The sequence below is a fragment of the Taurulus bubalis genome (assembly GCF_910589615.1).
Source record: "Taurulus bubalis genome assembly, chromosome: 11".
In the NCBI taxonomy this organism is placed as follows: Eukaryota; Metazoa; Chordata; class Actinopteri; order Perciformes; family Cottidae; genus Taurulus; species Taurulus bubalis.
The window spans coordinates 15,107,496-15,131,485 of NC_136599.1; the positions used below are offsets into that span (position 1 = coordinate 15,107,496).

Consider the following 23,990-nt stretch of genomic DNA (forward strand, 5'->3'; position numbering starts at 1 on the left):
TTCTTCTAAAAAAATCTGGTGCCTCTCAGTCCAAAGTAGCATCTAGCGAAGCTTGGATTTACTCTGCTTGCCATATGGAGGAGGTTTGCAGGTTCACGCTGGATAAATCATAATGGTGCAATAACCAGAACCAAGGATTTTAATAATCTCCCCATCTTAGCATAATTTACAGTGTCCAAAGAGCTACTAAATTAAATTAAGCAACATATCATTGCATAACACTTAGTACATAATAAACATAATGGTCCCACTTAAATTATAGCATGAGGAAGCCCAGTATTTAAATGTGGAAACCCACTCGCTGACACACACACACACACACACACACACACACACACACACACACACCCACACACACACACACAGATATGATCAATCAGATGAGGAACTACATTGACATGTAAACATACCACAAGAGGCTCTCTCTTTTCTCTCGCTCCCCACACAGAGAACTATTCACCCCTCTTCACCACTCCCCCTCTTCCTCGTTCCCTCTCTCTTCCTGGCTCACGCTCCCCTCTCTGCAGCCCATGACACTACACTCATTCAACTCTCGCCTACCTTTTTCCACCTCAGCAGATAAATAAACACCATCATCATAATCACCATTAACATTCTGACGTCAGCACTCTCATGCACTGCGCATGATAAGTATGGAAACATGCATACTTTTGAGAGTGCATGCTTTGGCGCGCATACATACACTGGTTTCTTGATATGGTATAAACAAATGCTAATTTTGATAGAAAGCATAACCCATTTAAGGTGGCATGAGTATGTTTTTATGTGTCCACATTTGGGCTGCAATCCATCTTCCACCTTCAGTTATTGTTAGGGGAAACACCTAGAGATGATTTCCAACCTGGATTTACTTTGCCTTGATGTTTGAACTGTCATTTGCAACACTTGAATGGAAGGCTTGCGTTTCTCCTTTGGTTTCCTCTTTGTCTGACTTTGTATTTACAAAGTGAAATTGATCCACTTCCTCTGTTGTCAAAGCTTTTTTTCCCCAGCCACAACTCTTTATCCATCTCTTCCAGTTGGTGTAACAGTTGGTGTAACCACTGTCTCACTCCATTTTTGGTGTTTACAGATATATGTTCCAGGATTTAAGAAGATCTGTCTAAACAAATATAGCTGCAGCTCAAACGGGCATCTGGACTCCCCTTCCAGTCTTCTCCTCACACAATACGATCTCTGATTGTTAAAAATATGTACTGTCAAGACATGGCCAGACTAACCTGCTATAGGCAGCCTTGAGCTAATGGGCTCCTATTGACCCCCCACTCCTCCTGCTCTCTGTGCATTGTGTATATACCCTCCCTTTTGCCTGCATCAATCAAGTGCAGAGCACACTGCTGACTACACATGGCAGCTTGATTATATTTTGCCTGGAGCACCAGAAACCAACTATTACTCCTCTGTTGGAGTACCTGACCTCAGGTTTGCTGTGTGTTTGTAGTAATCTGACAAATGTATATAAGAATATGCACTATGTGCTGTAAGCACAATATCAACTAACAGGACCTCAATACCGGGTAGTACAACATGTCTATCCAAAGTGTATAGAGCACGGATTTAACAGAGCATTGAATATATGTACAAGAAAATTAAAAGTGTTATTCAATTATATTATATTATAGGGATATACCCTTATTTGCTCTATGGTGGACAGGTGAGAAGCTTGATACCTCTCTAGACGGTCTGTATGTTAAATATGAAGCTACCACCATTTAGCTTAACATAAAGAGTAGATTCAAGGGTACATGGCTAGCCTGGCACTGTTCAAAAGTAACCAAATCAAACACCTCTAAAGTTCACTAATTAACACTTTATATATTTGTTGTGCAATATTACATATGAGAAACAAAAACATATCAGAAAAATAAAAAATATCAGAAAAGATATCAGAAATGCAAAATACTCAATATATACAACAAAACAAAACAGTAAAGCGTAATAATTTAGGAAATAAAGAAAGTGCAAAAATGCAAAGTATGTGCAGTATATAAGTGTACAAAAATAATGTACAGTGACTAACTAGACAAAAGCGGTGCAAGGGCTATTGTTGATGTGTCAATCGACGAAGGATCTGACCAGGGGTTACTTATTGCAAAGTCTAATAGCAGTGGGCAGGAATGTTTTCCTGTATCTGTCCTTGTGACAGCAGAGCTGTTCCCGCAGTAGGTGGTGGAGAGGGTGGTCTTCAGTGTCCTCCTCTCCACCACCTGTTCCGGGTAATCCTGTTTGCAGCCGATGATGGAGCCGGCCTTCTTGATCAGTTTGTTAAGTCTGTTGGTGTCACCGGCTCCAAGGCTGCTCCCATAGCAGACAATGGTGTACAGAGCACTGGCCACAACCCACTGGCAGTACATCTCCAACATCTTGCTGCACACATCTGACAGCGTTGATGTTGGCCTCCCAGTTCAGTCGGTTGTTGATGGAGACACCCAGGTACTTGTACTCCTCCACCATGTCCATGTCCTCTCCCAGAACACCCAGAGGTCTCAGAGCTGTCGCCTTACTTTAAGTACCTTAAGTCGACCACCATCTCTCTGGTCCTGGCCACGTTTAGAAGCAGGTGATTCTCACAGGCCCACTCCACAAAGTCACTCACTACTGCCCTGTACTCCTCTCCCGTCCTTACCTAATACACCCGACCACTGTAGAGTCATCAGAGAACTTCTGCAGATGGCATGACCCTGTGTTGTACTGGAAGTCAGTGGTGTACAGGGTGAACAGGAAGGGAGACAGAACAGTTCCCTGTGGGGCTCCAACATCACTGACCACCGTCCCAGACAGCACACGGCCCATTCTGACAAACTGTGGTCTGCCTGTGAGGTAGACAGTGATCCAGGAGATGGTGGACGAGTCAATCCCCACCACCCGCAGCTTCTCACTCATTAGCAGTGGTTTGATGGTGTTAAATGCACTGGAGAAGTCAAAGAAAGTGGCTCTCACAGAGACATCGGTTCCATCCAGGTGCAACTGAGCTCGTTGCAGCAGGTAAGTGATGGCGACGTCGACTCCCACATAGGGCTGGTAAGCAAATTGCAAAGGCCAAGAAATAGGTTGCATCCAAAATTCCATACTCACATGTTATTTTGTACGGTAGACGTAAAATGTATTTTCTAATTCCGAAACAAAAATAGTGCAAAATGCAAACTATTTTCAGGACCTTATTAGAGCATGCAAACACTTAACCTTTGTGTTGTCTTGGGGTCAAAATGACCCGTGTACGAGTGTATATGTATGTGTGTTGATGAGTCATTTTGACCCCAAGACAACACAAGGGTTAACACAACCTCTGCATAAATAGCACACAATGCGATGCGGTAGGGACGACAATGTTCTTAACAGACAATGGTGGAGAGCTCTTTAAGAAATTTCCCCTTGGGCATTAATAAAGTATATATCTATCTATCTATCTATCATCAATAACACTTCTATATATATAGATATAAATGAGTTCAGACTTACTGATTCTCATGAATAATTATTTGGTCACATGAGGTTAGCACGGGTTACCAGGTTACTGGCCCCTGAACAGTAAGGAGGCTCTCAGGAAGTGACGAGGTAATTGATTCAGTACGTCCGAAAAGATACACACTACGGTTTATTCATACAAAATGATGTTGAACGTTCGTACACATGTTGAGTTTGTAGGGTATAGTATGCGATTTCAGAGCGCAGCTTGAGTCTGTCACATCAACAAAGTCTGTGGAGTTATATTTAACGGACAGATATAGGAGTATTTTCTCTCTGCCAGAAAGTGAATAAGCATCTTTCCCAAAAAGTCAAACTATACACAGTAAACTATAAATACAGTGAAACACAAACCAGATTAAATGCAAAAAGATTAAACATGACAAACTAAAAAAACACTTATTTTACATTCAGGTAACATATATAGAGACACAGGTCCAACTTGATCCCTGGATGTGCACTTGCATATAATGTTCATGAAGATGCAATATGTTGTTGTGAATACTGCATCCTCTGCTGCACACACACACACACACACACACACACACACACACACACACACACACACACACACACACACACACACACACACACACACACACACACACACACACACACACAGCAGGTTGTGAGTCCAGATCCAGTGTGGGTGTTGGCTGACCCTGAAAAAGTGTTGGAAATTTGGGGGGCAAAAATGTCTTGACACTGCCAGTTTATCCCAGAGACCCACAAAGAGCACAGAGTGCTATTCACCACATCTGTATCTCCATCTGCATACTCACTTCTCACACTCACGCTTCTCTAAACAAACTTCCATCTGTATGGAAACATGCTCCTCACTGTGCTGCTCACTCATGTACACGCTCTGTGTACACACACTGCCACACTGCCTCACACAACCATCACGTTGTGCTTACAGGCTGATTTCTCTGGACGATCACGTTCAAGGCTCCACGGGCACAAAGCTCCTGAACCGTACACTTTATTCCACTGTGACGTCACTGATGTTCCCTTTTCTTGCTCTCTTCACTAAACACTGACTGTCCAACTCCCCCTCCTCTAATTTACCCCGCTCTCTTCCTTTTCACCTAATCCCTCTAATTATTTCTCCTCGTGGTGTCTGTTTTTCTTTTTCCAGGATGCAGATTACAGTTCCACTTCCATCCATCTTTTCTACGCTTGGATTACAGACAATCCTGTTTTTCCTGTTCCCAACCACTTTGTTCGCCACAGAGGAGATGCAGGATAGCGAAGGATGGATGGACAAATGTGCAATAAGGGGAGGAAAATACTCCTGGGACAGAGAGCTTTCAAAGTTTGTTTTTGCTGCAGCCTCCCCCTGATTGACGGTTCAAATGGCACATCCTTAAACAAAGTTTCTCAGTCGTGGATCAAAACAAAACATGCTGAGTTAAAACCATGAAAAGGTTTCTCCCTCATTTTTTAACTGTCTTGTCTTTTGCTGATTTTCCTCAGTGTTTTTTCTTTCCTCTCTTTTGTGTATTTCTCTACCAGGTTCTTTTTTTCATTTTTGTCTCATGTCAATACATAAGCTTTGTTGTTCATCCTGCCCTTATGTGAGCCTTTTGTATGTTTGCTGTGCACACAAATCCAACATTGATCCAGCAGTAAGGGAGCTCAGACAAATTGAGCAGAAAAAACTATATATACCAAGTGAGGGGCCCCAAAGAGGAGAAGAAACAGATGAAAATGATGACGGGGTTGAATTTTTACAGAGACCCAGAGGAAAATACAAACGTATCCCAGACCCTTCTGCATGAGTGGCCAGTTCTCAGGACCGCGTGGTACACATGCTGTAAACATTACTGCAAATGTTCCCATCCAAATTTGTCTTAAGGCTAATGATTTCGGTAATATAACATTTTTTTAATTATTTTGTAGATCTCCATCAATATGTTACAGCTGCACAATAATTGGTAAAACAATCTTAATTTCTTTGATGGCTGATTGGCTCCATATTAAGAATATAGTCTGCATGGTCTTTGGTCTGCATCAAAGTCTTTCTTTGTTGGATTCCTATATTATTATATACAATAATATTTGTATCTGTGTCAGCATGGAATTCTTTTGGCAGGAAAGTTTTGACTGAATTGTCACGGTCTATCTTCATAAATTGAAGATATCACCGTATTAGTAACAATTTTCAACCAATTACAACCACATGCAAAATTTTGCTCACAAGGATCTGTGTTTTCAGAAACAGTTTGATAGGTTGTTTGACAGCTGGCGTGTCTTGAGCAAATAAACAAGGGATTAGAAATAAGCAGGGTGCATAAAGCAAATAGTGATTAATCCATTCCAAATTCCTGGATCAGGGCAGATTCCAATCCTCCCCATGCCTCAGAATAGCAGATATTCCAGATGCACACATGGAGCCTCCATACTTTTACCAGTTATCTTACATATGCAATTTACTGTAGTTGGCAAAATATTTGGATTGTTCATACAGCACTGTTAGTGTAATTTCTTTTTTTGCATCAATTCACCATCCATTTTTCCTGCCAAGGGATCAGATCCGTCTTTACAAGCCTCCATTAACATTCAACTTGGCAGTGAGCGTCACAGGTCTGCCATTCAGCTTATTCATCTATGTCTTCTCCAACTATTAAAATGACAAAGCACAGCAAGATGATAGCAGTATTCCTATGAAAAGTGGTTATGGCTATCATACTGTGACCATATGCAGAGGTTGCTATGATATGATTAATGTACAGCACACACACACATTTCATTAACAGACTATGTCATGGACAATCTGTCTTTTGAAGTGAACATCAAGTAAACAAGATGCACGTTCATAATGTCTGCAGTTTCTAACAGCAGGACTGTTGTTAATAGAGTACTTGTAGCTTGTATCTCATGTGCTGTTGTAGACCGTAAGCAGTATTGTGTCCTGTCACAGTGCCTCATTAATAAAAATGTCTCCACATGATCAATCTCACCACTCTAGTTACTTTATCAAATGAAGGTTAGTGCCATGCATAACATTTGATTAGGGCATAAAATAGGCTTTATTTTTCTCTCATATGCAACACAACTCCAAAAGACCTGTAAACAGACACTTGTTGTGTAAAATCTGTGGATTTCCTCTTTAAGGACCATGCTGTGCAACTGCTGGCATTACTCCTCTCCAATAGCCTCCAACTAATACATTCATGCAGGCCTGATTCATACAATGGTCGTTTCAGCTAGATTGCAAACAAATCATAATGGTTACTTATCTCAAGCTAGCCATGCAAATAGTTGACTAGCTGTTTGAATGATCCATCTCTTGAGATTTCTGCTGCCACATCAATATAATGGAGCTGAAGGGAATTAGCTTGTGATACCCACTGCATTGGAAATTAGATTGTATAAAAACCTACAGCAATGCGTCACAACACAGTTAGTAGTTTTCAGTATAAATTATAAAATTCCTTTAACTTTCATTGCACTGTGTTTGAGGCAGAGAAGAAGGACAGGTAGGATAGTTCAAATGTTAAATCAAATTGACTATGTCGGATAAAGGTGAAGCAACCCTATAAAATTAAGTACAATTTTATCATGGTATACAGTACTATACTTACTTCAATCAAATACTTTACTTTTTTACCAGTAGTTCGGAATAAGAGCATTTACTTCAATGCCCGAAAAATAAAGGTGGAATGTTTATGTGTAATAGCTAGTGACAGGTTTGCAAAGACGATTCGTCATTGTATAGCATCTCAAGGAAAATAGTTTGAAGAATAATGATCGTAATAGGCCCTTTGATAGAAATAAAACTGGCATTTATTGGCAAAGTAATCTCCCACAGTATATTTTCCTGGTTAGGGATACACGCAAGGTGAATCCCAAATCCTTCTTCTGCCTCTGTTATTTATGGGTCCGCTGACAGTTAATGATTCCATCAGATGCTCCTTAATTGTTCAGTGCCAACTTTGTAAGACCAGGTGTTCTGTGCTCTGTGTGCTTTTTGACCTTTGACATGACCTAATTCAGGCTGTCCACAGGGAGACAAATGGCTCTGTTGGACTTCTTGCCCCTCTGAGTGAACATATCTTTGTGTTGAGGTTGATGGTAGCCATGCTTGTGATCTCAGACACAGCCGGACTTGGACTGAAAAGTGAACTTGATTTGGGATTTGGTTCATTGTATTTCAGAACTGTCTCCTTTTGTCTCTTGTCCAGACAGAGGAGAGCTCCTGATTGACCACACAGCTGATTCATATTCTAAATACAATATTTTGTTATATGATTGTCAACACCTCTGATTGGTTAAAGAGTTCCCTGAAAAGAGTTTTTGCAGAAGACACCTTCTCTCAGAGGAAAACAGCTGTCATTTTTTAGTTCTGGCACAATACTAGGAGCGGGAAATAAGCCTGAACATGTGGGAGAATGTCAAGCCAGAAATCTCAGAGGAAAAGGTTGTCATAGATTGAGATATTTAAAGGTCTCACCATTCCTTTTAAACTTTAGTACTGGCCGTGCCTGAATATGATGTGCAAGAGATGCTCTACTTGATGATAGATAATAGTAATGTATTGTGGGTTGATGTGTTCCCAGATAAAATACTTCATACATGTTCTTTACAAGTTAGTATTTTCACAACCTTAAAACTCTGAGCCAGATGTCCGTTATCTCTGTCACACATTTAACATGATTTAATTGTCCAGCTATTGAATGTGTTTTCTCTTTGTTGCTGCTCCGTCTTCTCTTCCCTGTCAGTTGTCACGTGAACTAAGTGGATTGTGGAGTAATTGTGCTGCTTTACCGCTTTGTGACAAAACGTCCTCTAAGACCAGGGGAGCCAGGATAATCATATTAGAGTGATTCTCAGGGAGCTTACAACCCCACCTCCTCAGCGGCAGGACAGAATGATTCGACTGATGTGAACTTGGCAGCACTGAGGAAAACTGCCAGGTTTTCTGACAACATGGGACAATCTAGTCTTTGCTGGCCAAGAATCATTGGCTTTGGGCTAAACAGACCGAGAGTGCCTGGTGATGGGTATAGCATGCCGTCTGTGTGTTTCTGCTACTGCTGGGGGCCACTGAATGGGAATGATATAATACTTTGAAAATATTATTGAAGCACAGTTTCCTTGTAAACTGCAACTTTTGAGGAAAACGTAAGAGGGTGCAATTTACTTGTCAAAATAAATGTGCGTCAACCGCCGCCGGCAACATTTCCTGTTTGATTTGATTTTTGTTTCTGTGCATGTTTAAAGTTTGTGCATTAGAGTGTGTGTGCATATGCATAAAGCTATAAATTCTCACACTGTGTACACCTGTGCATGCCAACTTGATTGCCTTACCATCGCATGTGTGAGAAAGAGAGAGCTTTGACATTAAAACTGAAAGCATTTTCTATTCTTTGTACTAACCTTTACTGCTCTGTGTGTACACTAAGGGTGTGACCTGCTAATGGCCAGCTGACTCAGCCAATCGGCATTCCTGGATAGGTGGAACTGCACTGGCTCTTGTCCACTAACAACAAAGGAGATGGAAGGCAAGAGAGGACAAAACAGGGGAGATCTATGAATAAAAACACCAGTGGCATGTATCAATGACTCACATCAGGCATAAATCATTACAATGAGGGGAGATGCCCCTCTGTCACACACACACACACACACACACACACACACACACACACACACACACACACACACACACACACACACACACACACACACAAACATACACACACAAACATACACACACACACACACACACACACACACACACACACACACACACAAACATACACTTCAAAACAAGCTTGCACACATATATATGCACATGCACACACGGATACACCATGTGCACATGCAGATAAACCCAGTACTCTGTCACACTGTCCGCCTCCCTCTCTTCCTCTCTCTGATACACTTCATAGGTATGTATAACACCCTCTCTCCAACCCTGGTTCCACGCTCCACCCTCAGTCCTAGAGGACAGGCTGGTTGACCCAGGAGGAGGGGATAGCAGGCGAGGGAGGGGGAGGTATAGGAGCAGACGGAGCTTAGATTCATTTCTGCTGGTGCTGCTGGAGGCACAGCATATTGCAAGAGCATAACGTGACGCGCAAGGACCTGGGACATGCATGGCTATCAAATGGATTTCTCTGACATACTCTTATGAACGCAAGGACAATAACGTCAGGAGGAACACAAAGGACTTGCACAGAGCTCGAAGAACTTGTTTGTCCCACGAAATGAAAATTAAAAACTACCTGGGTTTGATGACGACACATTCATTCAGGAGTCAGCTGATATCACATTGGGCGGAGGGACTTGGATTGTCAGCACTGACAATGTGAATGTTTTGGGGGAATTTCTGAACACTTTTTGTTACTCGACTGCACCATTCAAGTGGATCATATGTGAGTGCCTTTAATTTACTCTTTGGTGATTGTTTGATTTGAATACAAATACTGATTGCGATATTTAGACTTACATTAAGATGAATACTACAAAGTTAAAATGATCCAAAAATGATCTTCTTATCAATGAAAACACTTAACAGCCCAGGGATCTGCAGGAACTTTGTGAGGGAATGAATTTGTTTACTGATTAATCTAGGTCATATCTCTGTACATTTACAGCATTGCAGGCATGTTACTTATTCCTTATTCAGTATTTTAAAAATAGTTTTGACTATTATTTTCCCTCATTTGTCATGCTGTCATCATCAGTATCATTATTATTCTCATTAGTGTAACATTTGCACTGTTAAGTTCTAGGTCTTTTTCTTTTAAGAAATACATTTGTTTAATTTTGTTTTTATAAGATTGAATAAGAGGAATACAAAACAAATCTTATTTTAGAGACAGTGTACACCTGTTCCTGTTGATGTATGATTTATACATACACATTTGTGTAGTGTAATCATCTGTTTATTTCAACCGATTGAATATCACATTAAGTTGATTTGACAACAGACGTGAGACCTTTTACAGAACAGTTTTGATGAAGTAATGGAGCTCACAGTAGCCTGTGTATTTATTATGCCTGTCAGAATGGTAATGTAGCAGTCTGTCTGGCACAGACGGGTGTACTTGATTGGAAACATTTTATGGCACAGCCTAATTGAAAATGCATTTGGGCCACTTAAGTTTTTCCGTGGATTAAAATAGCTCAAGGGAATCATCAGGTTGTCCATGTGATCTGCTCTCTCATGTAATGTTAATGGAGAGTAATGGTGACGGCTCTTAATGCTTTGTTCCCACAGTCATCGAGACGAGAGCGAAACACATCAAGCGAAAGGATACGCGTGAGGAAGCTTACCATGCACTGACAACAAGGTGAGAGGCGACAGAGGCCCAGCTCCTCACCTTGGGGCGCTCTGCTTTTATGTGCTTGTGTGTGTTCTTGCCTTTTTCTTTGTGCATTTGTGTGTCCGACCCAAATTTTAGGATCAACGGTCTTTAAATGATTAAAAGGTGATTTGGGGCACCAGACCAAGTGTGTGTTTATGCTGCACCCAAGGGTGTACCTTCAAAGTAAATGTATTTATTACCTGACTTGACTTGTAAACAGAACAACTAATTCCTTAATATATAGATGGAAATTAAAATGTGTCTTTGTGTAGCTTTAATTCTAAGTTAAAGTCTGTATCTCCACCATCGCAGAGCTTTGTCTTGCCAGTTTCCACTAGTGTAATAGCAATTACACGATTAAAGAAATCTCTCTTCTCACTGTTTCTCTCACTTTTGGAAGAAAATGTTTTCTGTGATTCAGGGCAGGAAGATTTTGTATCAACCAAAAAGGGGTTTTCCATTATTCATACGGTTTCTTTTTTTTTGTTTGGCAAAATCTATAATATCCACAAAATGACTTCCTTGATTGTAGCCCCCACCAGGAAAAATCATCATCATTATTGTTCGTGTTTTTTTCACAGTCAATTTACTTTGGTCTCAAATGGGGAATCATTTCATCATGTGGCTAAATCTAATCATAACAAGTACAAACTTTCAGGCCGGTTTTAGCTGATGTGGTAAAACTGCGGCACAGTTTCCGTTCTTCTTGGAGGATTTTTTGTTTTGTTTGGGTCACATGCATGTTGACATTGTGCTGGTTAATGATACATAACAAGAGCAGTCAGTGGTCTTATGAACAGGCTTTATCAGTTCTGATAACGGGACCTTCTAACGTGTACCTTCTGCAACGCCAGACCCAGAGGAGGTCTGTCCACCAGCCAGTGTATTTTGAAAAAATAAACTCATGCCGATGTTTGTGAATAGAACATTTTGAGCTGAAATGTGACAGGTAATGAGGTGTGGCTCCACATGATTAACATTGAATGGGTTGTTTGTACAAGATAATGAAATAGCAAGTGTTTACTGTTATTGCTCACATGAGCTGCAGCCAGGAGGCTACAACCTGAGTGATACTCTCTGAAAAAGAGGAATAAATCATGGATACAGAGCTGTGAATTATTAAGTACAGCAGGTGCCCCACAAATTGAAATGTATAAATATATACGGAGTATTCACCTGTCATTGAATCGACTCATTCAGATGGGGAATTTATGCTACATGTGAGAGCGCCATTGGGAATCAAATTTAGTCATATGTGGGGCTTGAAGAAGAAAGCTGCCTTATTATGCAGATGAAGCTGCACTGCCCGGCGTGTAGCACCACATGACTCATCCAAACCTTTGTTGTGTAAGAATCTATTGATCGGTATGTAAATACAGTCTGCTGCCACACCAATGAAAGCAGAAAAGAATACCACCACTTCAGAATATCGCAGGGTGCAGTCTAATGTTTGATTCATATAATTTATTTTCCGTCGGTTTATTCGCAGATCGGACCAGGCAATTTAAATCCTGTTTCCTGATGTTAATGTCTATTAATGAGGATGATAATGAAAATCCAACATAAGTAGCAAGCATATCAGAAACTATTTTGATCCTTAATGACATGAGATGGTGGATTGGTTTGGACAGAAGGAGAGAAAATTTAGTGTGTGGGTGAATGTGAAAAAGAGAAATTAACAGGAAAGAGGAAGAAGAAGAGCAAATTAGTGGGGGAACTTAGCGACAGGTTGTTTGAGTGTACACTGGGCTGCTAATGAGGGCTGAGAGTTCCTCATTAATCAGATTGGGTTAAACCTGGTCAAAGGGAACTAACCAAGGGACCACGCACAAGACAGGCAAGGAAGGCATGGATTTTTCATTATGTCTGGATTATTACACCCATGTGTAAATATTTTTACATCAAAACACAGTAGGAATCAAGGCTGGAACGTTTAGAGTCTACATTATGCTTTCTACTGATTTAAATTTACATTTCTTGTTAAAACGTTGATTCTTATTTGACCAAATAAAAATGTTTTACTTAAAGAACCAAAGCAGTGGATTTGCATCACATCCCTTATACTTTACATACCCTTATACTGCTATTGTGTATACCATTTCAGAAACCCATTCATTGTATTGCCTTCATTTTCACACAATATGAAACTATTAGCAATCCCTAGAAGCATGATTGTAATGTAAACCTTCACAGTGCAGATCAAGTTTGCATTGATTTCAGTCAAAGTAGTACAGACTCAATCTGTGCTCAAAGGGCCTTATCAATAATGCAGCATTGACAGATATTACATTGCCTGATATTGGCAGATTTTTCAATATATGTTTCAAGCCTGTTGATTAATTTTCATGTCATGCAGACATTAATTAAAAACAATGGCGGTGATGTTGATCTATAAAAAAAAGCCAAAAATAATAATAAAAAAAAGCTCTTCATTTGCATAGCCTGCCTTTGTAAATAATCTACAAAAATAGCAACTACATACATGAATAAGTTGCAAACATGTAGTTATAGTCTGTTAGTTTTGGCCATAAACCCGCCATAAGTCGATGAGTTGAATTCACAGGGAATCTTCACATTATATTTGCTCATATCAAATCAGGTGTATGCTTATTAACCTTTAAATTTAGATGATTCTGATTATTTGTCACAAGGAAAATATGGCCAAATGCATCATTTTGACAAAATAACACTTTTTCTCACCCCAAAATTGAAGACATTTGGTACTCAACATACTTTCGGATGGTTTAAGAGGACTTTGACACAAACAGATAGTGTTTACATCTCAGCATAGCTGGAACATGCCATAGTTCATCCAAGGGAATGACCAAAACATGTGTGAACAGCGAGAGAAGAGGACCGAGATGTTGAAAGATGTGAATGCTCGGTAGCTTTAACATTTTCTTGCGCAATTTAATTACCTGTTTCTGTCATCCCTGAGGCACCAATCCTGTGTGTGGGAAAGTGGTGTAGAATGGAGAGGACATGAAAATGGATGGCTGAGCACCGGTTTGCCTCTTCAGAGGAAAGCAAAAGAGGAATCGACTCCATCATTAATCAAAGTGAAAGCCTTCAAGTAACAAGAGGAAGTTACTGTAACTACTAAAGGCAGTGTCTAAAGTCCATCCAGCACGGAGAGATGGAATAATTTGTGCTTTACAATAACTCAATCAGACAGATAGGAAAGCTCTGATGTGCTTTTTGTTATTAAAGAGAGAGCAAAGCAGAATCCATTTCCAGAGACAGGGTATGTAAAGGAATACATCAACTGCATCCAGCACAGTTCTAGAGACAACATTTACCCTCTTTCTGTACCCTTAGTTTAAGGAATTCCCTCTGAGGACAGGCAACATCAATGCCAGCAATGTGGAGCTTTGCATGGGTCTCCTGTAGTGGAGCCATTGAGCAATTTGAAGACAATCCGTCTTGATTTCTTGGACGCACGAGCAATGCAAATGAGCATATTTGAAGAAAATATTTTGTGTCCTTCAGGAGTTCAGGTTTCAGAGGCTCATTCAGAATCATAACAATACTTAGAGATGCAACAATGTTTTGTCAATCTGCCTCGCATACTTTCCCATATAAGTACGGACACATTACAGAGGGTTCCTCCTACCAGTTATTAATGTTTTCATGTAATTTTGAAGAATGCAATTTGGGGCTATTAGTTTAACATTACTGTAATAGTGGGGATGGATTTCTACCTCCTCTCTAAGTCATTACACCTTATCTTCACAGAGGCATACTTGAAAAAGGTATTTCACGTCAGAAATGTATCAAATTGGCAAATATAGGCAACATAATGAGCTTATATAGTTTGTATAAAGGACTGCAGCAGCACAAAGAATCCTCTCATGAATTATGCTGTAATTATAGAGAGGGGCACAAGGCTCCTCAGGTCCTGACAAAGAGAGGCCAGGAGATTCCTTGATGAAAAAAGGCCTCGCTGTCTAAACCCCTAATTAAAAAAAACTTGAAAAGGAAAAATAATAAACACATAATAAGAAAGAATATTACTAGCTTTAATCCAAAGGACCTTTGGACAGAGCCAACATTTGAGCAGACCACTAAAAAGTCACAAAGCCGATGCATACTATTCCTGGTAGTGTTGTAGTCATCTGCTGGGGCAGCGGGGAGTTACTTAAAACCGAAGGGGTCTTTCTCTGAATTAAGAGAAATGGTTCTGCTCAGATTCTCTTCCTTTCATGCTGGATGGGGAGGTCCAGCTGGTCTGGCTTATCATGCGTTCATCTGAATACATTCCTCTGGCAAAGCCAGCATGTAACGCTTGACAATATGTTCAGCTGTGTTATCTCTCGCACCCAGCAGTGAATACGATATTAGTCACAAATTGGCCATTAGGTCTCAGAGGAGGAGAAAGAACAACCTCGTCATGTATTGTTAGTCAGACTCACTTGCACCATACCATGAATATAGTTTTCGTTATATTTTTAGACGTGAAAACTTTCCAAGCACCCATTAAGTGTAACATTTGTATACCTCACACCGCTCCTTGCACATTAGTTAAAATAATACATCAAGATAGTGTCAATCGACAAACTGTGTTAAGTAACAGCGCGTAGCACTCTTTAGAATTTGTCCACCTTTTCTTTCCGTACATTATTGTTCTCTTTCCACAACTCTATTATTTTACCTTTTCTGTGCTGTTTTTGTTTTCCTGCCCTTTCTCCATACTGCCTTCATCACTCTTCTTTCATCTTCCTTTATTTTTCCACCTAGACTTTTTTCTATGTGTCATTTATTTGAACAAGGCTTCCCCCAGCATCCCACGACTCTGTTTCTTAAATTGTCATCTCATTCCGATGAACTTTCTGTTCTTTTGAGACATTTATTTATAAGTAAAGAAAAATAAACGTGAAGTTTATTGAGATCAAGAGAGTGTGTGAGAAGGGGAAGAGAAAATAATGACTGGATGAATGAGAGAAGAAAAAGAGAGGGGGGTGAAAAAAAAACGGGGGAAGCAGGAATGTAAGGGGGAAAGCATGGGATGAGAGCGATTGTGAGAGCGGAGGTGAAGGAATAAGAGTGGTGGGATGAAAGGGAAAGCTGTCAATCAAGCTTGAGAAAATATGAAGAAGAAATAAACGATTCTGGAGTTGCGTCAAACAAAATTGACAGCTTTGAGAGATACGGACACACAAAGACTTTAATATATAACAATATTTACATGGTAGCATGATTGAGACAATCTTTGGCTTCCGCTACTTTCAGTCAGATTTCATAAAATTGCATAACAGAAGCTATTTATAGTGTAAAAAATGGAACAGATGCGCCAAAATGTTATTAATCCTCCATCTCATGTCATTACTCAATTATCTTTAATAAAAAAAAAAAAGTCTTTTGGTTTGGATTCTCAGCAATATGATCAGGGAAGATTTCTCAGCTGACAAATCTAAGGACAACCGGAGGAAATTTAATAATAAGCGCAGGCATGACATTGATAGGGTGATAATACTGAACAAGTAAACTGTTTGTGTTTAATAAAAATCGGCGCCTGATAAAATGTGTGGGTAGACAGTCTTGTGACCCAGCATCATGCCCTGCACACTGATCATTTTGCACAGGGCATCATTTAAACAAATCAGACCTTCACACATTAACACTTTGTTGTCTGTCTTTCAGGAATGGAACCCATCAGTGTGGAAACCGACTGGGATGGGTTAGCCCTCTCCTCTCTAGGCGTCACAGGAAGGAACAATTTCTCTTCCTCGTTTGTCTCTGAACTGAACTCCTTCAACAGTTCTCACAGTGGGGGATCATTTTTTGGGATTTTCCCTGAGAATGGTTCCACCATCACGCCTCACACCTTGCCCCAGCCCAGGATTAGGGACCTGGGTCTGGCTCGGGCAGAGATTGCAGTTCTCGGGGTGGTGCTGGCTCTTACCACCTTGGGAAATAGCTTTGTGCTGTGGGTGCTGCTGAGGAGGAGGAAGCAAAATGCGCCAATGCACGTGTTCATGGTCAACCTGTGTGTGGCTGACCTGGTGGTGGCCCTCTTTCAGGTCAGTTCATGAGTTACATGAGACCATGACAGGAATGTAAATTATGAGAGTGGGAAAAATAATAGACACATTTAGATACAATTGCCTAGTCAACAAATTTCATAATATGACTTTACACTACTGTAAAATGAAAGAACATATTTAGGCTTCATATATAGCTTGCATTATGTGAATGAATGAATATATACTTTATTAATCCCCAAGGGGAAATTTGGTATAGAGTAGCAGCAATTTAAAGACAGAAAATAAGATATCAAAACAGCAGGAATGAAAGAAAAATTAAGAAAAAATAAAATAAAAATATCTGGGATGAAAGAAAAGCACAGTATTAATTTAGGAATTAAATTAAACTTAAACAGTAGAAGTGCAAAAGTGCAAGTATGTATGTATGTATATATTAAGTGTGTGAGGTGTAATAAACAATCAATAACAAACAATAGGAGAGTGCAAAAATGCAAGTTATGTATGTAATATGTGAAGTGTGGATAAACATAAACATGTACAGTGATTAATCAGTCAGAGGATCTGGCAAGCGGTGACTTATTATAAAACCATAATGCCGTAAGCAGGAATGTTTTCCTGTAACGGTCCTTGTTGCAGCGAAGCGTGATGAATCTCTTGGAGAAAGTGCTCCGCTGTCCCTGCAGTAGGTGGTGGAGATTTCAACTTCTAGGGCAAGGGTGTCAAACTCATTTTCACCCCGGGCCACATCAGCATCATGGTCGTCTTCAAAGGGCCGGTTTTAACTAACACTGTATGAATCTAACTACTCCCGAACATAATGTTAAATAACTGTCTTTGTATTAGATGATTGTTTATTCAAGTGTAAACATATTGTACATGCATTTACATAAATGTAAAAATGTATGTAAGCAAATGTCTCTGTTACTAGTCCATTTAATTGAGGGTTAAGAAACCCACATTACTAAATTATAATAAATATACAATTATAAACGATCAAACTGAAAACAGAAGAAAATAACAAAGACAAAGATCAAACGCACGTTATTATATTAACTTTCTTTAAAGCTTTTTTGTCACAGTTGAGAAGGACATAACTGGTCCAACAAATAATTGTGAGCAAATAAGAACATGCATGTGATCTGGGGCAGTGGTTCTGAACTGGTCTGGCTGCAGGACCCACCTTGACCCCTTAATGACAAGCTGAGATCCAATGCGAGGAACATTTTCAACTTCTCAAATTAATTTAATGATATGGTGCAGTTTAAACCTGAGAAAGTACAGAATATCACAGTATGCCAACACAAAAAAAAATTGTTTGAAATATTCCCTTTTACACTCAATTAAAAACCTCAAAAATGCATCTTAAGGACACAAGGTAATAGAACACACATAATAATTTTATAACTTCAGCCTTTTTTTTAACAGACTCAGTGTTTTCATGCCCAAACATGAAATAAAAAAGTCGGTAATGAAGCGAACTATCACAAATAGTCCAACTGTAAACTCACGCAAGTAAAGCGTGTTGTGAACGCAGCATTGAGGAGTGTGAATAGATGGCACTTGGCACATAAAAAAAAACTTCAAAATAAAAGTCCATGCAAAGGTCCGCGATTCACTGAAAAACGGGTCCGCGAAGCCGTCGCGGGCCACCGGATTCGGCCCGCGGGCCTTGAGTTTGACACCAGTGTTCTAGGGCGTAACCCTAAAAATGTATGCGTATGGGCACAAAGCAGTCTGTTCTCGTGGATAGCCGTTAAAGAGAATAGCTTGAAGAAACGTGCAGAACAGTGACAATGAAAGAAGGGTAATTTAAGTTATTTAAAAGGTGCAGCCATAGGATGTTTTACATTCAGCAGTTTATGCACGGCTGCATGTAATTGGGATTATTTGTGGAATATTATTTTTTATTAGCCATGTAAACAGTTTAGAGGGTTTATTGTCTTATTGGGAATATGGGCAAAAAACAAAATATTTTGTTTGTGTAAACATAGTGTGTGGTTCACTGATGTGTTTTTGGACAACGATGAAGGCCTATGGCACAGAGTGATGAGTGATATCATGCAGGCTTGGGCTACACAGGCAATACTTGTTTAGGACCAAAACATTATTTGTCATGGTTTTTTCATGGGATTTGAATAGATAGAAATATAGGGTATCATCAGACTTGCCCCTTTAGTGTTTCTCTTATTTCTCAAGGCCAAACAAGAAAATAGCTTCACTGTTCTAAGAGCTACTTTTATAATGGTCCCTTTCTTAATGTGTGTGTGTCCAGGTTCTTCCACAGCTAATATGGGACATCACAGAGAGGTTTCAGGGGCCTGACTTTCTGTGCCGGTCCATCAAGTACATGCAGATCGTGGGGATGTTTGCTTCCTCCTACATGATAGTTGCCATGACGGTAGACCGACACCAGGCCATCTGCTGCCCGTTGCAGGCCTACCGTGGGGGAGCAATGTCCCGCTGGAACTACCCTGTCATGGTGGCCTGGGGCTTGGCACTTGTCCTAAGCATACCACAGGTATGGGATGAACAGACATCCAAACAAAATCTTACACAAGCACGATAACATATGGTGAAATAGGAAATGAGAACATAACATGTGTTCACACGCTGATCTGTAGATCAAGATGTTAGTCTATTTTTGCTTGACGAGGTAATTGCAGTTCAGATAATGCAAGACAGAACTGACAGTCGTATCTGCAGGTGTGCTGACCACCCTCCCTTTGTGTGGTCTGTCAGGTGTTCATCTTCTCTCGCTCACAAGGGGCTGATGGAGAGTTTGAGTGCTGGGGTAACTTTGCTGAGTCGTGGGGCCTGAAGGCCTACATCACCTGGATGACCGTAGCTGTGTTCGTTCTACCTGCCCTCATCATTACCATCTGTCAGGTAATACTGGTTATAGCAGTTTGTCTCTCAACTAGGATTACATGTTGAATGGAACATTATCCAATAATGAACCGTGTGGCATGAATGAAATTCTTGTCTTGTTTTCACGGAGGGTGCATTTGGCAGGCATTGTTTGATAAGCTTGTGGGGGATTGTGGTTGGTGTTATGTAGCATCCCATGGCGGGTAGGCATTCTGGGCTGCCTCCCATCAGCCCTGCTGCTCTATTTGGGGAAAGATATTTCCAGGGTCCTGCTATTTCCCCTAATTAACACAGCACTTGCAGAACCACCGCTGAGACGGCTGCTCAGAAAATCTGCCCACTCTGAGAACCTCCTGCCAAGAGTGGAATATACCAGATCTCAGCCAAACATAGAAACCGTGACCTTTTTTCATTATCAGATTTCAAATTGAGAGGCCTATTTAGGCAACAAGTATACATGATTTATTGTTATTCAATTTCCAATTATTATTTTAGTTTCTCAGGGTAGCATTAAGAATGGTGTTGGTGAAATAAAATGTTATGGTAGTGGAAGTAGTGGAAGAGTAGTCGTATTGCATAAATATGTCTGACAATGGTTTATGGCTGATGGTGAAAGCCAACACACACTCTCTTTTTTTCTAAATGTTCTGCTACTGTGTCAAAATTCAAACAAGATTGTTTGCAAAGAGCAAAGACAAGCATCTGAATTTGGCACATGCCGGTCAACTCAGTCCTCAGGCCCTTTGCTTTTTGAGTGATGGTTTGTCTTGTTTCCCACATATGAAACTGTGCTAATTCTTAAAAATTATCTTACTTTTTAGATAAGAATCTTCCGAGAGATTCACAACAACATCTACCTTAAGTCAGAAAGGATCGTGATGGCTGAATTAAAGAAGAATGAGATCTTCTTCCACTTCCACAGCTTTAAAAAGGAGGACGAGCGGGCAAGGGAGAAGGAGAAGGGAAGGCGGGCGTCTGGAGGAGGAGGAGGTAGGGATGGCCGAGGAGGACAGTTCTTAAAGGGTGTGAATAACAACCCTCACAATAACACCCATAACAGCCAAGTTGGAGAGTGCAGCGACGATGTATCATCCGCTATACAGTATAGCAGTTGTCTTGGTGAACATGTGACTACAACACCATTGCCTGCACAGCAGCAAACACTGACCGGCTCAGACGGCCAGGACTCCTACACGTCCTACGAGATGGCCTCTGGCTCAACCCGCTGCTCCCTTGACTACATCCGCCCTCCCCCTCCAGCCACTCCAGCCATTCCGCCTCCAAGCATCACGAAAGCCATGTCCAAGACGGTGAGAATGACCCTGGTCATTGTGCTGGTCTATACTATCTGCTGGTCGCCTTTCTTCATCGTCCAGCTTTGGGCAGCCTGGGACCCCAACCCTCCAGACCAAGGTCAGCCGCACATGATTTATGGGTAGTGCTTATCCATGATACCCACCTGATTTCAAAGAGTTCTGGATCCAAATTGCAACATTCATCTATGTACACAATTTGCCCTCAGAGAACAATAAGAAACAGACAGTTATTAATTTAACATTACCCTGCATGTGCAAACCCCATCTGTTTGGCAATGTACGCAGCCACAAACAAAAGCTATATGATCGGGTCTGGTGTAAAGCAACAACCTCTGATGCTGTTGTTCATATCAATAAATCTAAATACGTATTATTCCAAGGACATCTAGCTCCAGCTCTGATGGGGTTACATTGAATCAAGTACAAAGTCAACCAGAAACCCCTGGTTGACATCCCTGGCCTCTGATCATTTTGGTACACAAACAGCATCTGTTGATGTGCTTACTGGCAACCGATGATGAAGCAAGTAAGGCTAGTGGAGCCTTAAGTTGTGGATGATAGTTTGTACTGGACGTGTGACCTCTGATTTGAAGCTGAAGACAAATAACAAAAGCCAGTAAATGCGGATTATGCAACATGGCCAGATGTTGACATTCTATCAACAATGATCCAGCTGATGACAGTGTGTGGTTATCATCAACTTTGTATTCCGAAAAAAAGAAAGAAATCCTGCTCAGTTGTCCCTAATTGGCCATTGTGAAATGTTATAAGTGACAAAAAACTGAAAAAGGAAGTATGCAGAATTTGGTCCCTTTGGGATATTTATAGTTATTCCGAAAGAATAGTTTTTCTTACCATTCAAACTGAATAGTTGTTATTTATGTACCTATTTGTCTTGAGAGAAGAGAACAATGTGATCTGTCCCCAGTTGTATGGGAAATGTTACATTTTCATGCTTGTATATGTACGTCTCTGTATTTGCATGTGTGCTTGCCTTATAGTGTGTCTGTGTATGTGTGTGTGTATATGTGTGTTTCCTCGGCAGGAGTGGCCTTCACTATCCTGATGCTGCTGGCTAGTCTGAACTCATGCACCAACCCGTGGATCTACACAGCGTTCTCCAGCAGTGTGTCCAGAGAGCTGCAGAATCTGCTGCAGTGTCGGTCACGAACTAACCGCCGGGGCTCCCTACCTGACGACTCCAGTGCTACACACACCTCCACCACCAAGGACAGCCTGTATTGACAGAGACTGAAGAGACCGAAGCAAACAAAGAGACATGTTTAAAAAGACATGCACGGGTGCACACAGGCCCGATGGAAGGACGTGCTATTGCACAGAACTCTGCCACCACCACCGACAGCGTCACAGCCTGACAACACAGCACTCTGACCTCTACCAGATGTTGTCAACAACAAAGGACAGCTGCACTGTCAACAAGTCCTCTAGCTGTAATCACCGGTCCTCTCTACCCCAGCAGAGAGGAATGGTGTCATTCAGGATGTCAACACCATTTTATAAGGGCACTGTAGAATATACAGTGGCGGTCAGTGACAGCATCTGCAATGCAGAATGGCCTTGCAAGTAAAGATGATTTCCCCTCAGCTGCAGTTGAGTAGGACCATGTGCATTGATACGAGAAAAACTCTTTCCCTGCTCAGACAGAGCAGAGAAGTAGGAATGCAAGGAGTGGTTCACTGCATTAACGGCCTTACGGCACGCCTAATGTACAAAGTAGCAGACAACACTGTGGGTGAAAACAAAGCAGCAGACCAAGGAAAGAGAGAGAGAGAGAGGGAGAGAGAGAGAGAGAGAGAGAGAGAGAGAGAGATGTATATTGACAGCAAGAGAGAGCAAGACTTCTGTTGGGATGGGAACAGACAGGGTACGACATGGATGCTACAGTTGCAAGAGCAGTCCCGAGGCTGAAGTAGAAATCTAATAATGTGAACAAATTCTTTGTTGAATGAAAGAAAGTGGATTAAAAGCGGAGTGATTTGTTGGATGGAGATTCACTCTTGAGGGCGGTGCAGTCAATACTGCCCCACAAGGAAATGGAATACTGTCGATTAATGCATACACTCACATATAAAAGATAGACAGAACAACGATAAAGCCTCGAAGAATACACATGAACAATCCAGGTTTCTGCAACCAACCTGGACTCAATTATATGATTGTATTTGGTACAAACACAGCATATAAAATGACCTTCTCGTCTTCTGAATATACTTTATGAAACAAGAACATGAAGAAGACGCAGGAAGGAAACAAGAGCATTCCATGTACAGTGATAAACAATGTAAAATATATTTATTGAAAATGTAAGGCACATTAGATATTATCACATTTTGTGTAAGATAAATGTTGAATGTAAATCATACAATTGTATCGGTCCGAAATGTAGAAAACAATGGGGTGTCAAACCAAAGTGTTTTTAAAGCTTGACTGTAGAATAAATTGAGGTCTTAAAAGGTTATTACAAAGCTTCAGCAGACATTTAACGTGAAAGAAACTACTGCGTGGCAGTTTAAGAAAGACTTCACATCTTCCAGTCAAACCAAGTGCCTGTAATGTCAGTAGACATTTTCAGAGGGGCCTCCTTCACTGGAGTAATCTCTGAATGGTGATGTCAGGCATGCTATTCTTAGATAGGATCCTTGGTTAAATCACACCAAGAGCCATGCGTTTTATATTTGTATGTATTGTTGAATAATTGAAAAAAAATCACATGTTTTTTAACAATTATTATATATATAAAGTAATTGTTATATTTATAGTTATTAGTTTCTGGGTACTGCCTTATTGTCATGTACAGTTTTTATATTACATTTGCGTAAAGAGTAATGTATTAAGCCCCTCAACTGCATGACTTTTTTCATAAAGTATGATCATATAAGCGACTGTACAGACATATATGTACATACATGTGATAATTTTCTGTGTGTATAAAATAAGATTAGAATTTACTGTTTGTGGTCAAACTATTCATTTCCGATTAGATGTTCCAGTAAATA

General features: G+C 40.5%; 1 protein-coding gene across 1 annotated transcript; it reads left to right on the forward strand.

Annotated features, from left to right (window-relative positions):
- Window positions 1-16,447: 16,447 nt before the first annotated feature.
- On the forward strand, window positions 16,448-22,218 carry avpr2aa (arginine vasopressin receptor 2a, duplicate a; the record flags this gene model as incomplete). Its single annotated transcript, XM_079226652.1, has 5 exons — window positions 16,448-16,825; window positions 19,062-19,307; window positions 19,529-19,675; window positions 20,479-21,070; window positions 22,019-22,218. The coding sequence occupies 5 exons, from the start codon at window positions 16,448-16,450 to the stop codon at window positions 22,216-22,218; spliced, it is 1,563 nt and encodes a 520-aa protein (XP_079082778.1).
- Between the last annotated feature and the right edge of the window lie 1,772 nt (window positions 22,219-23,990).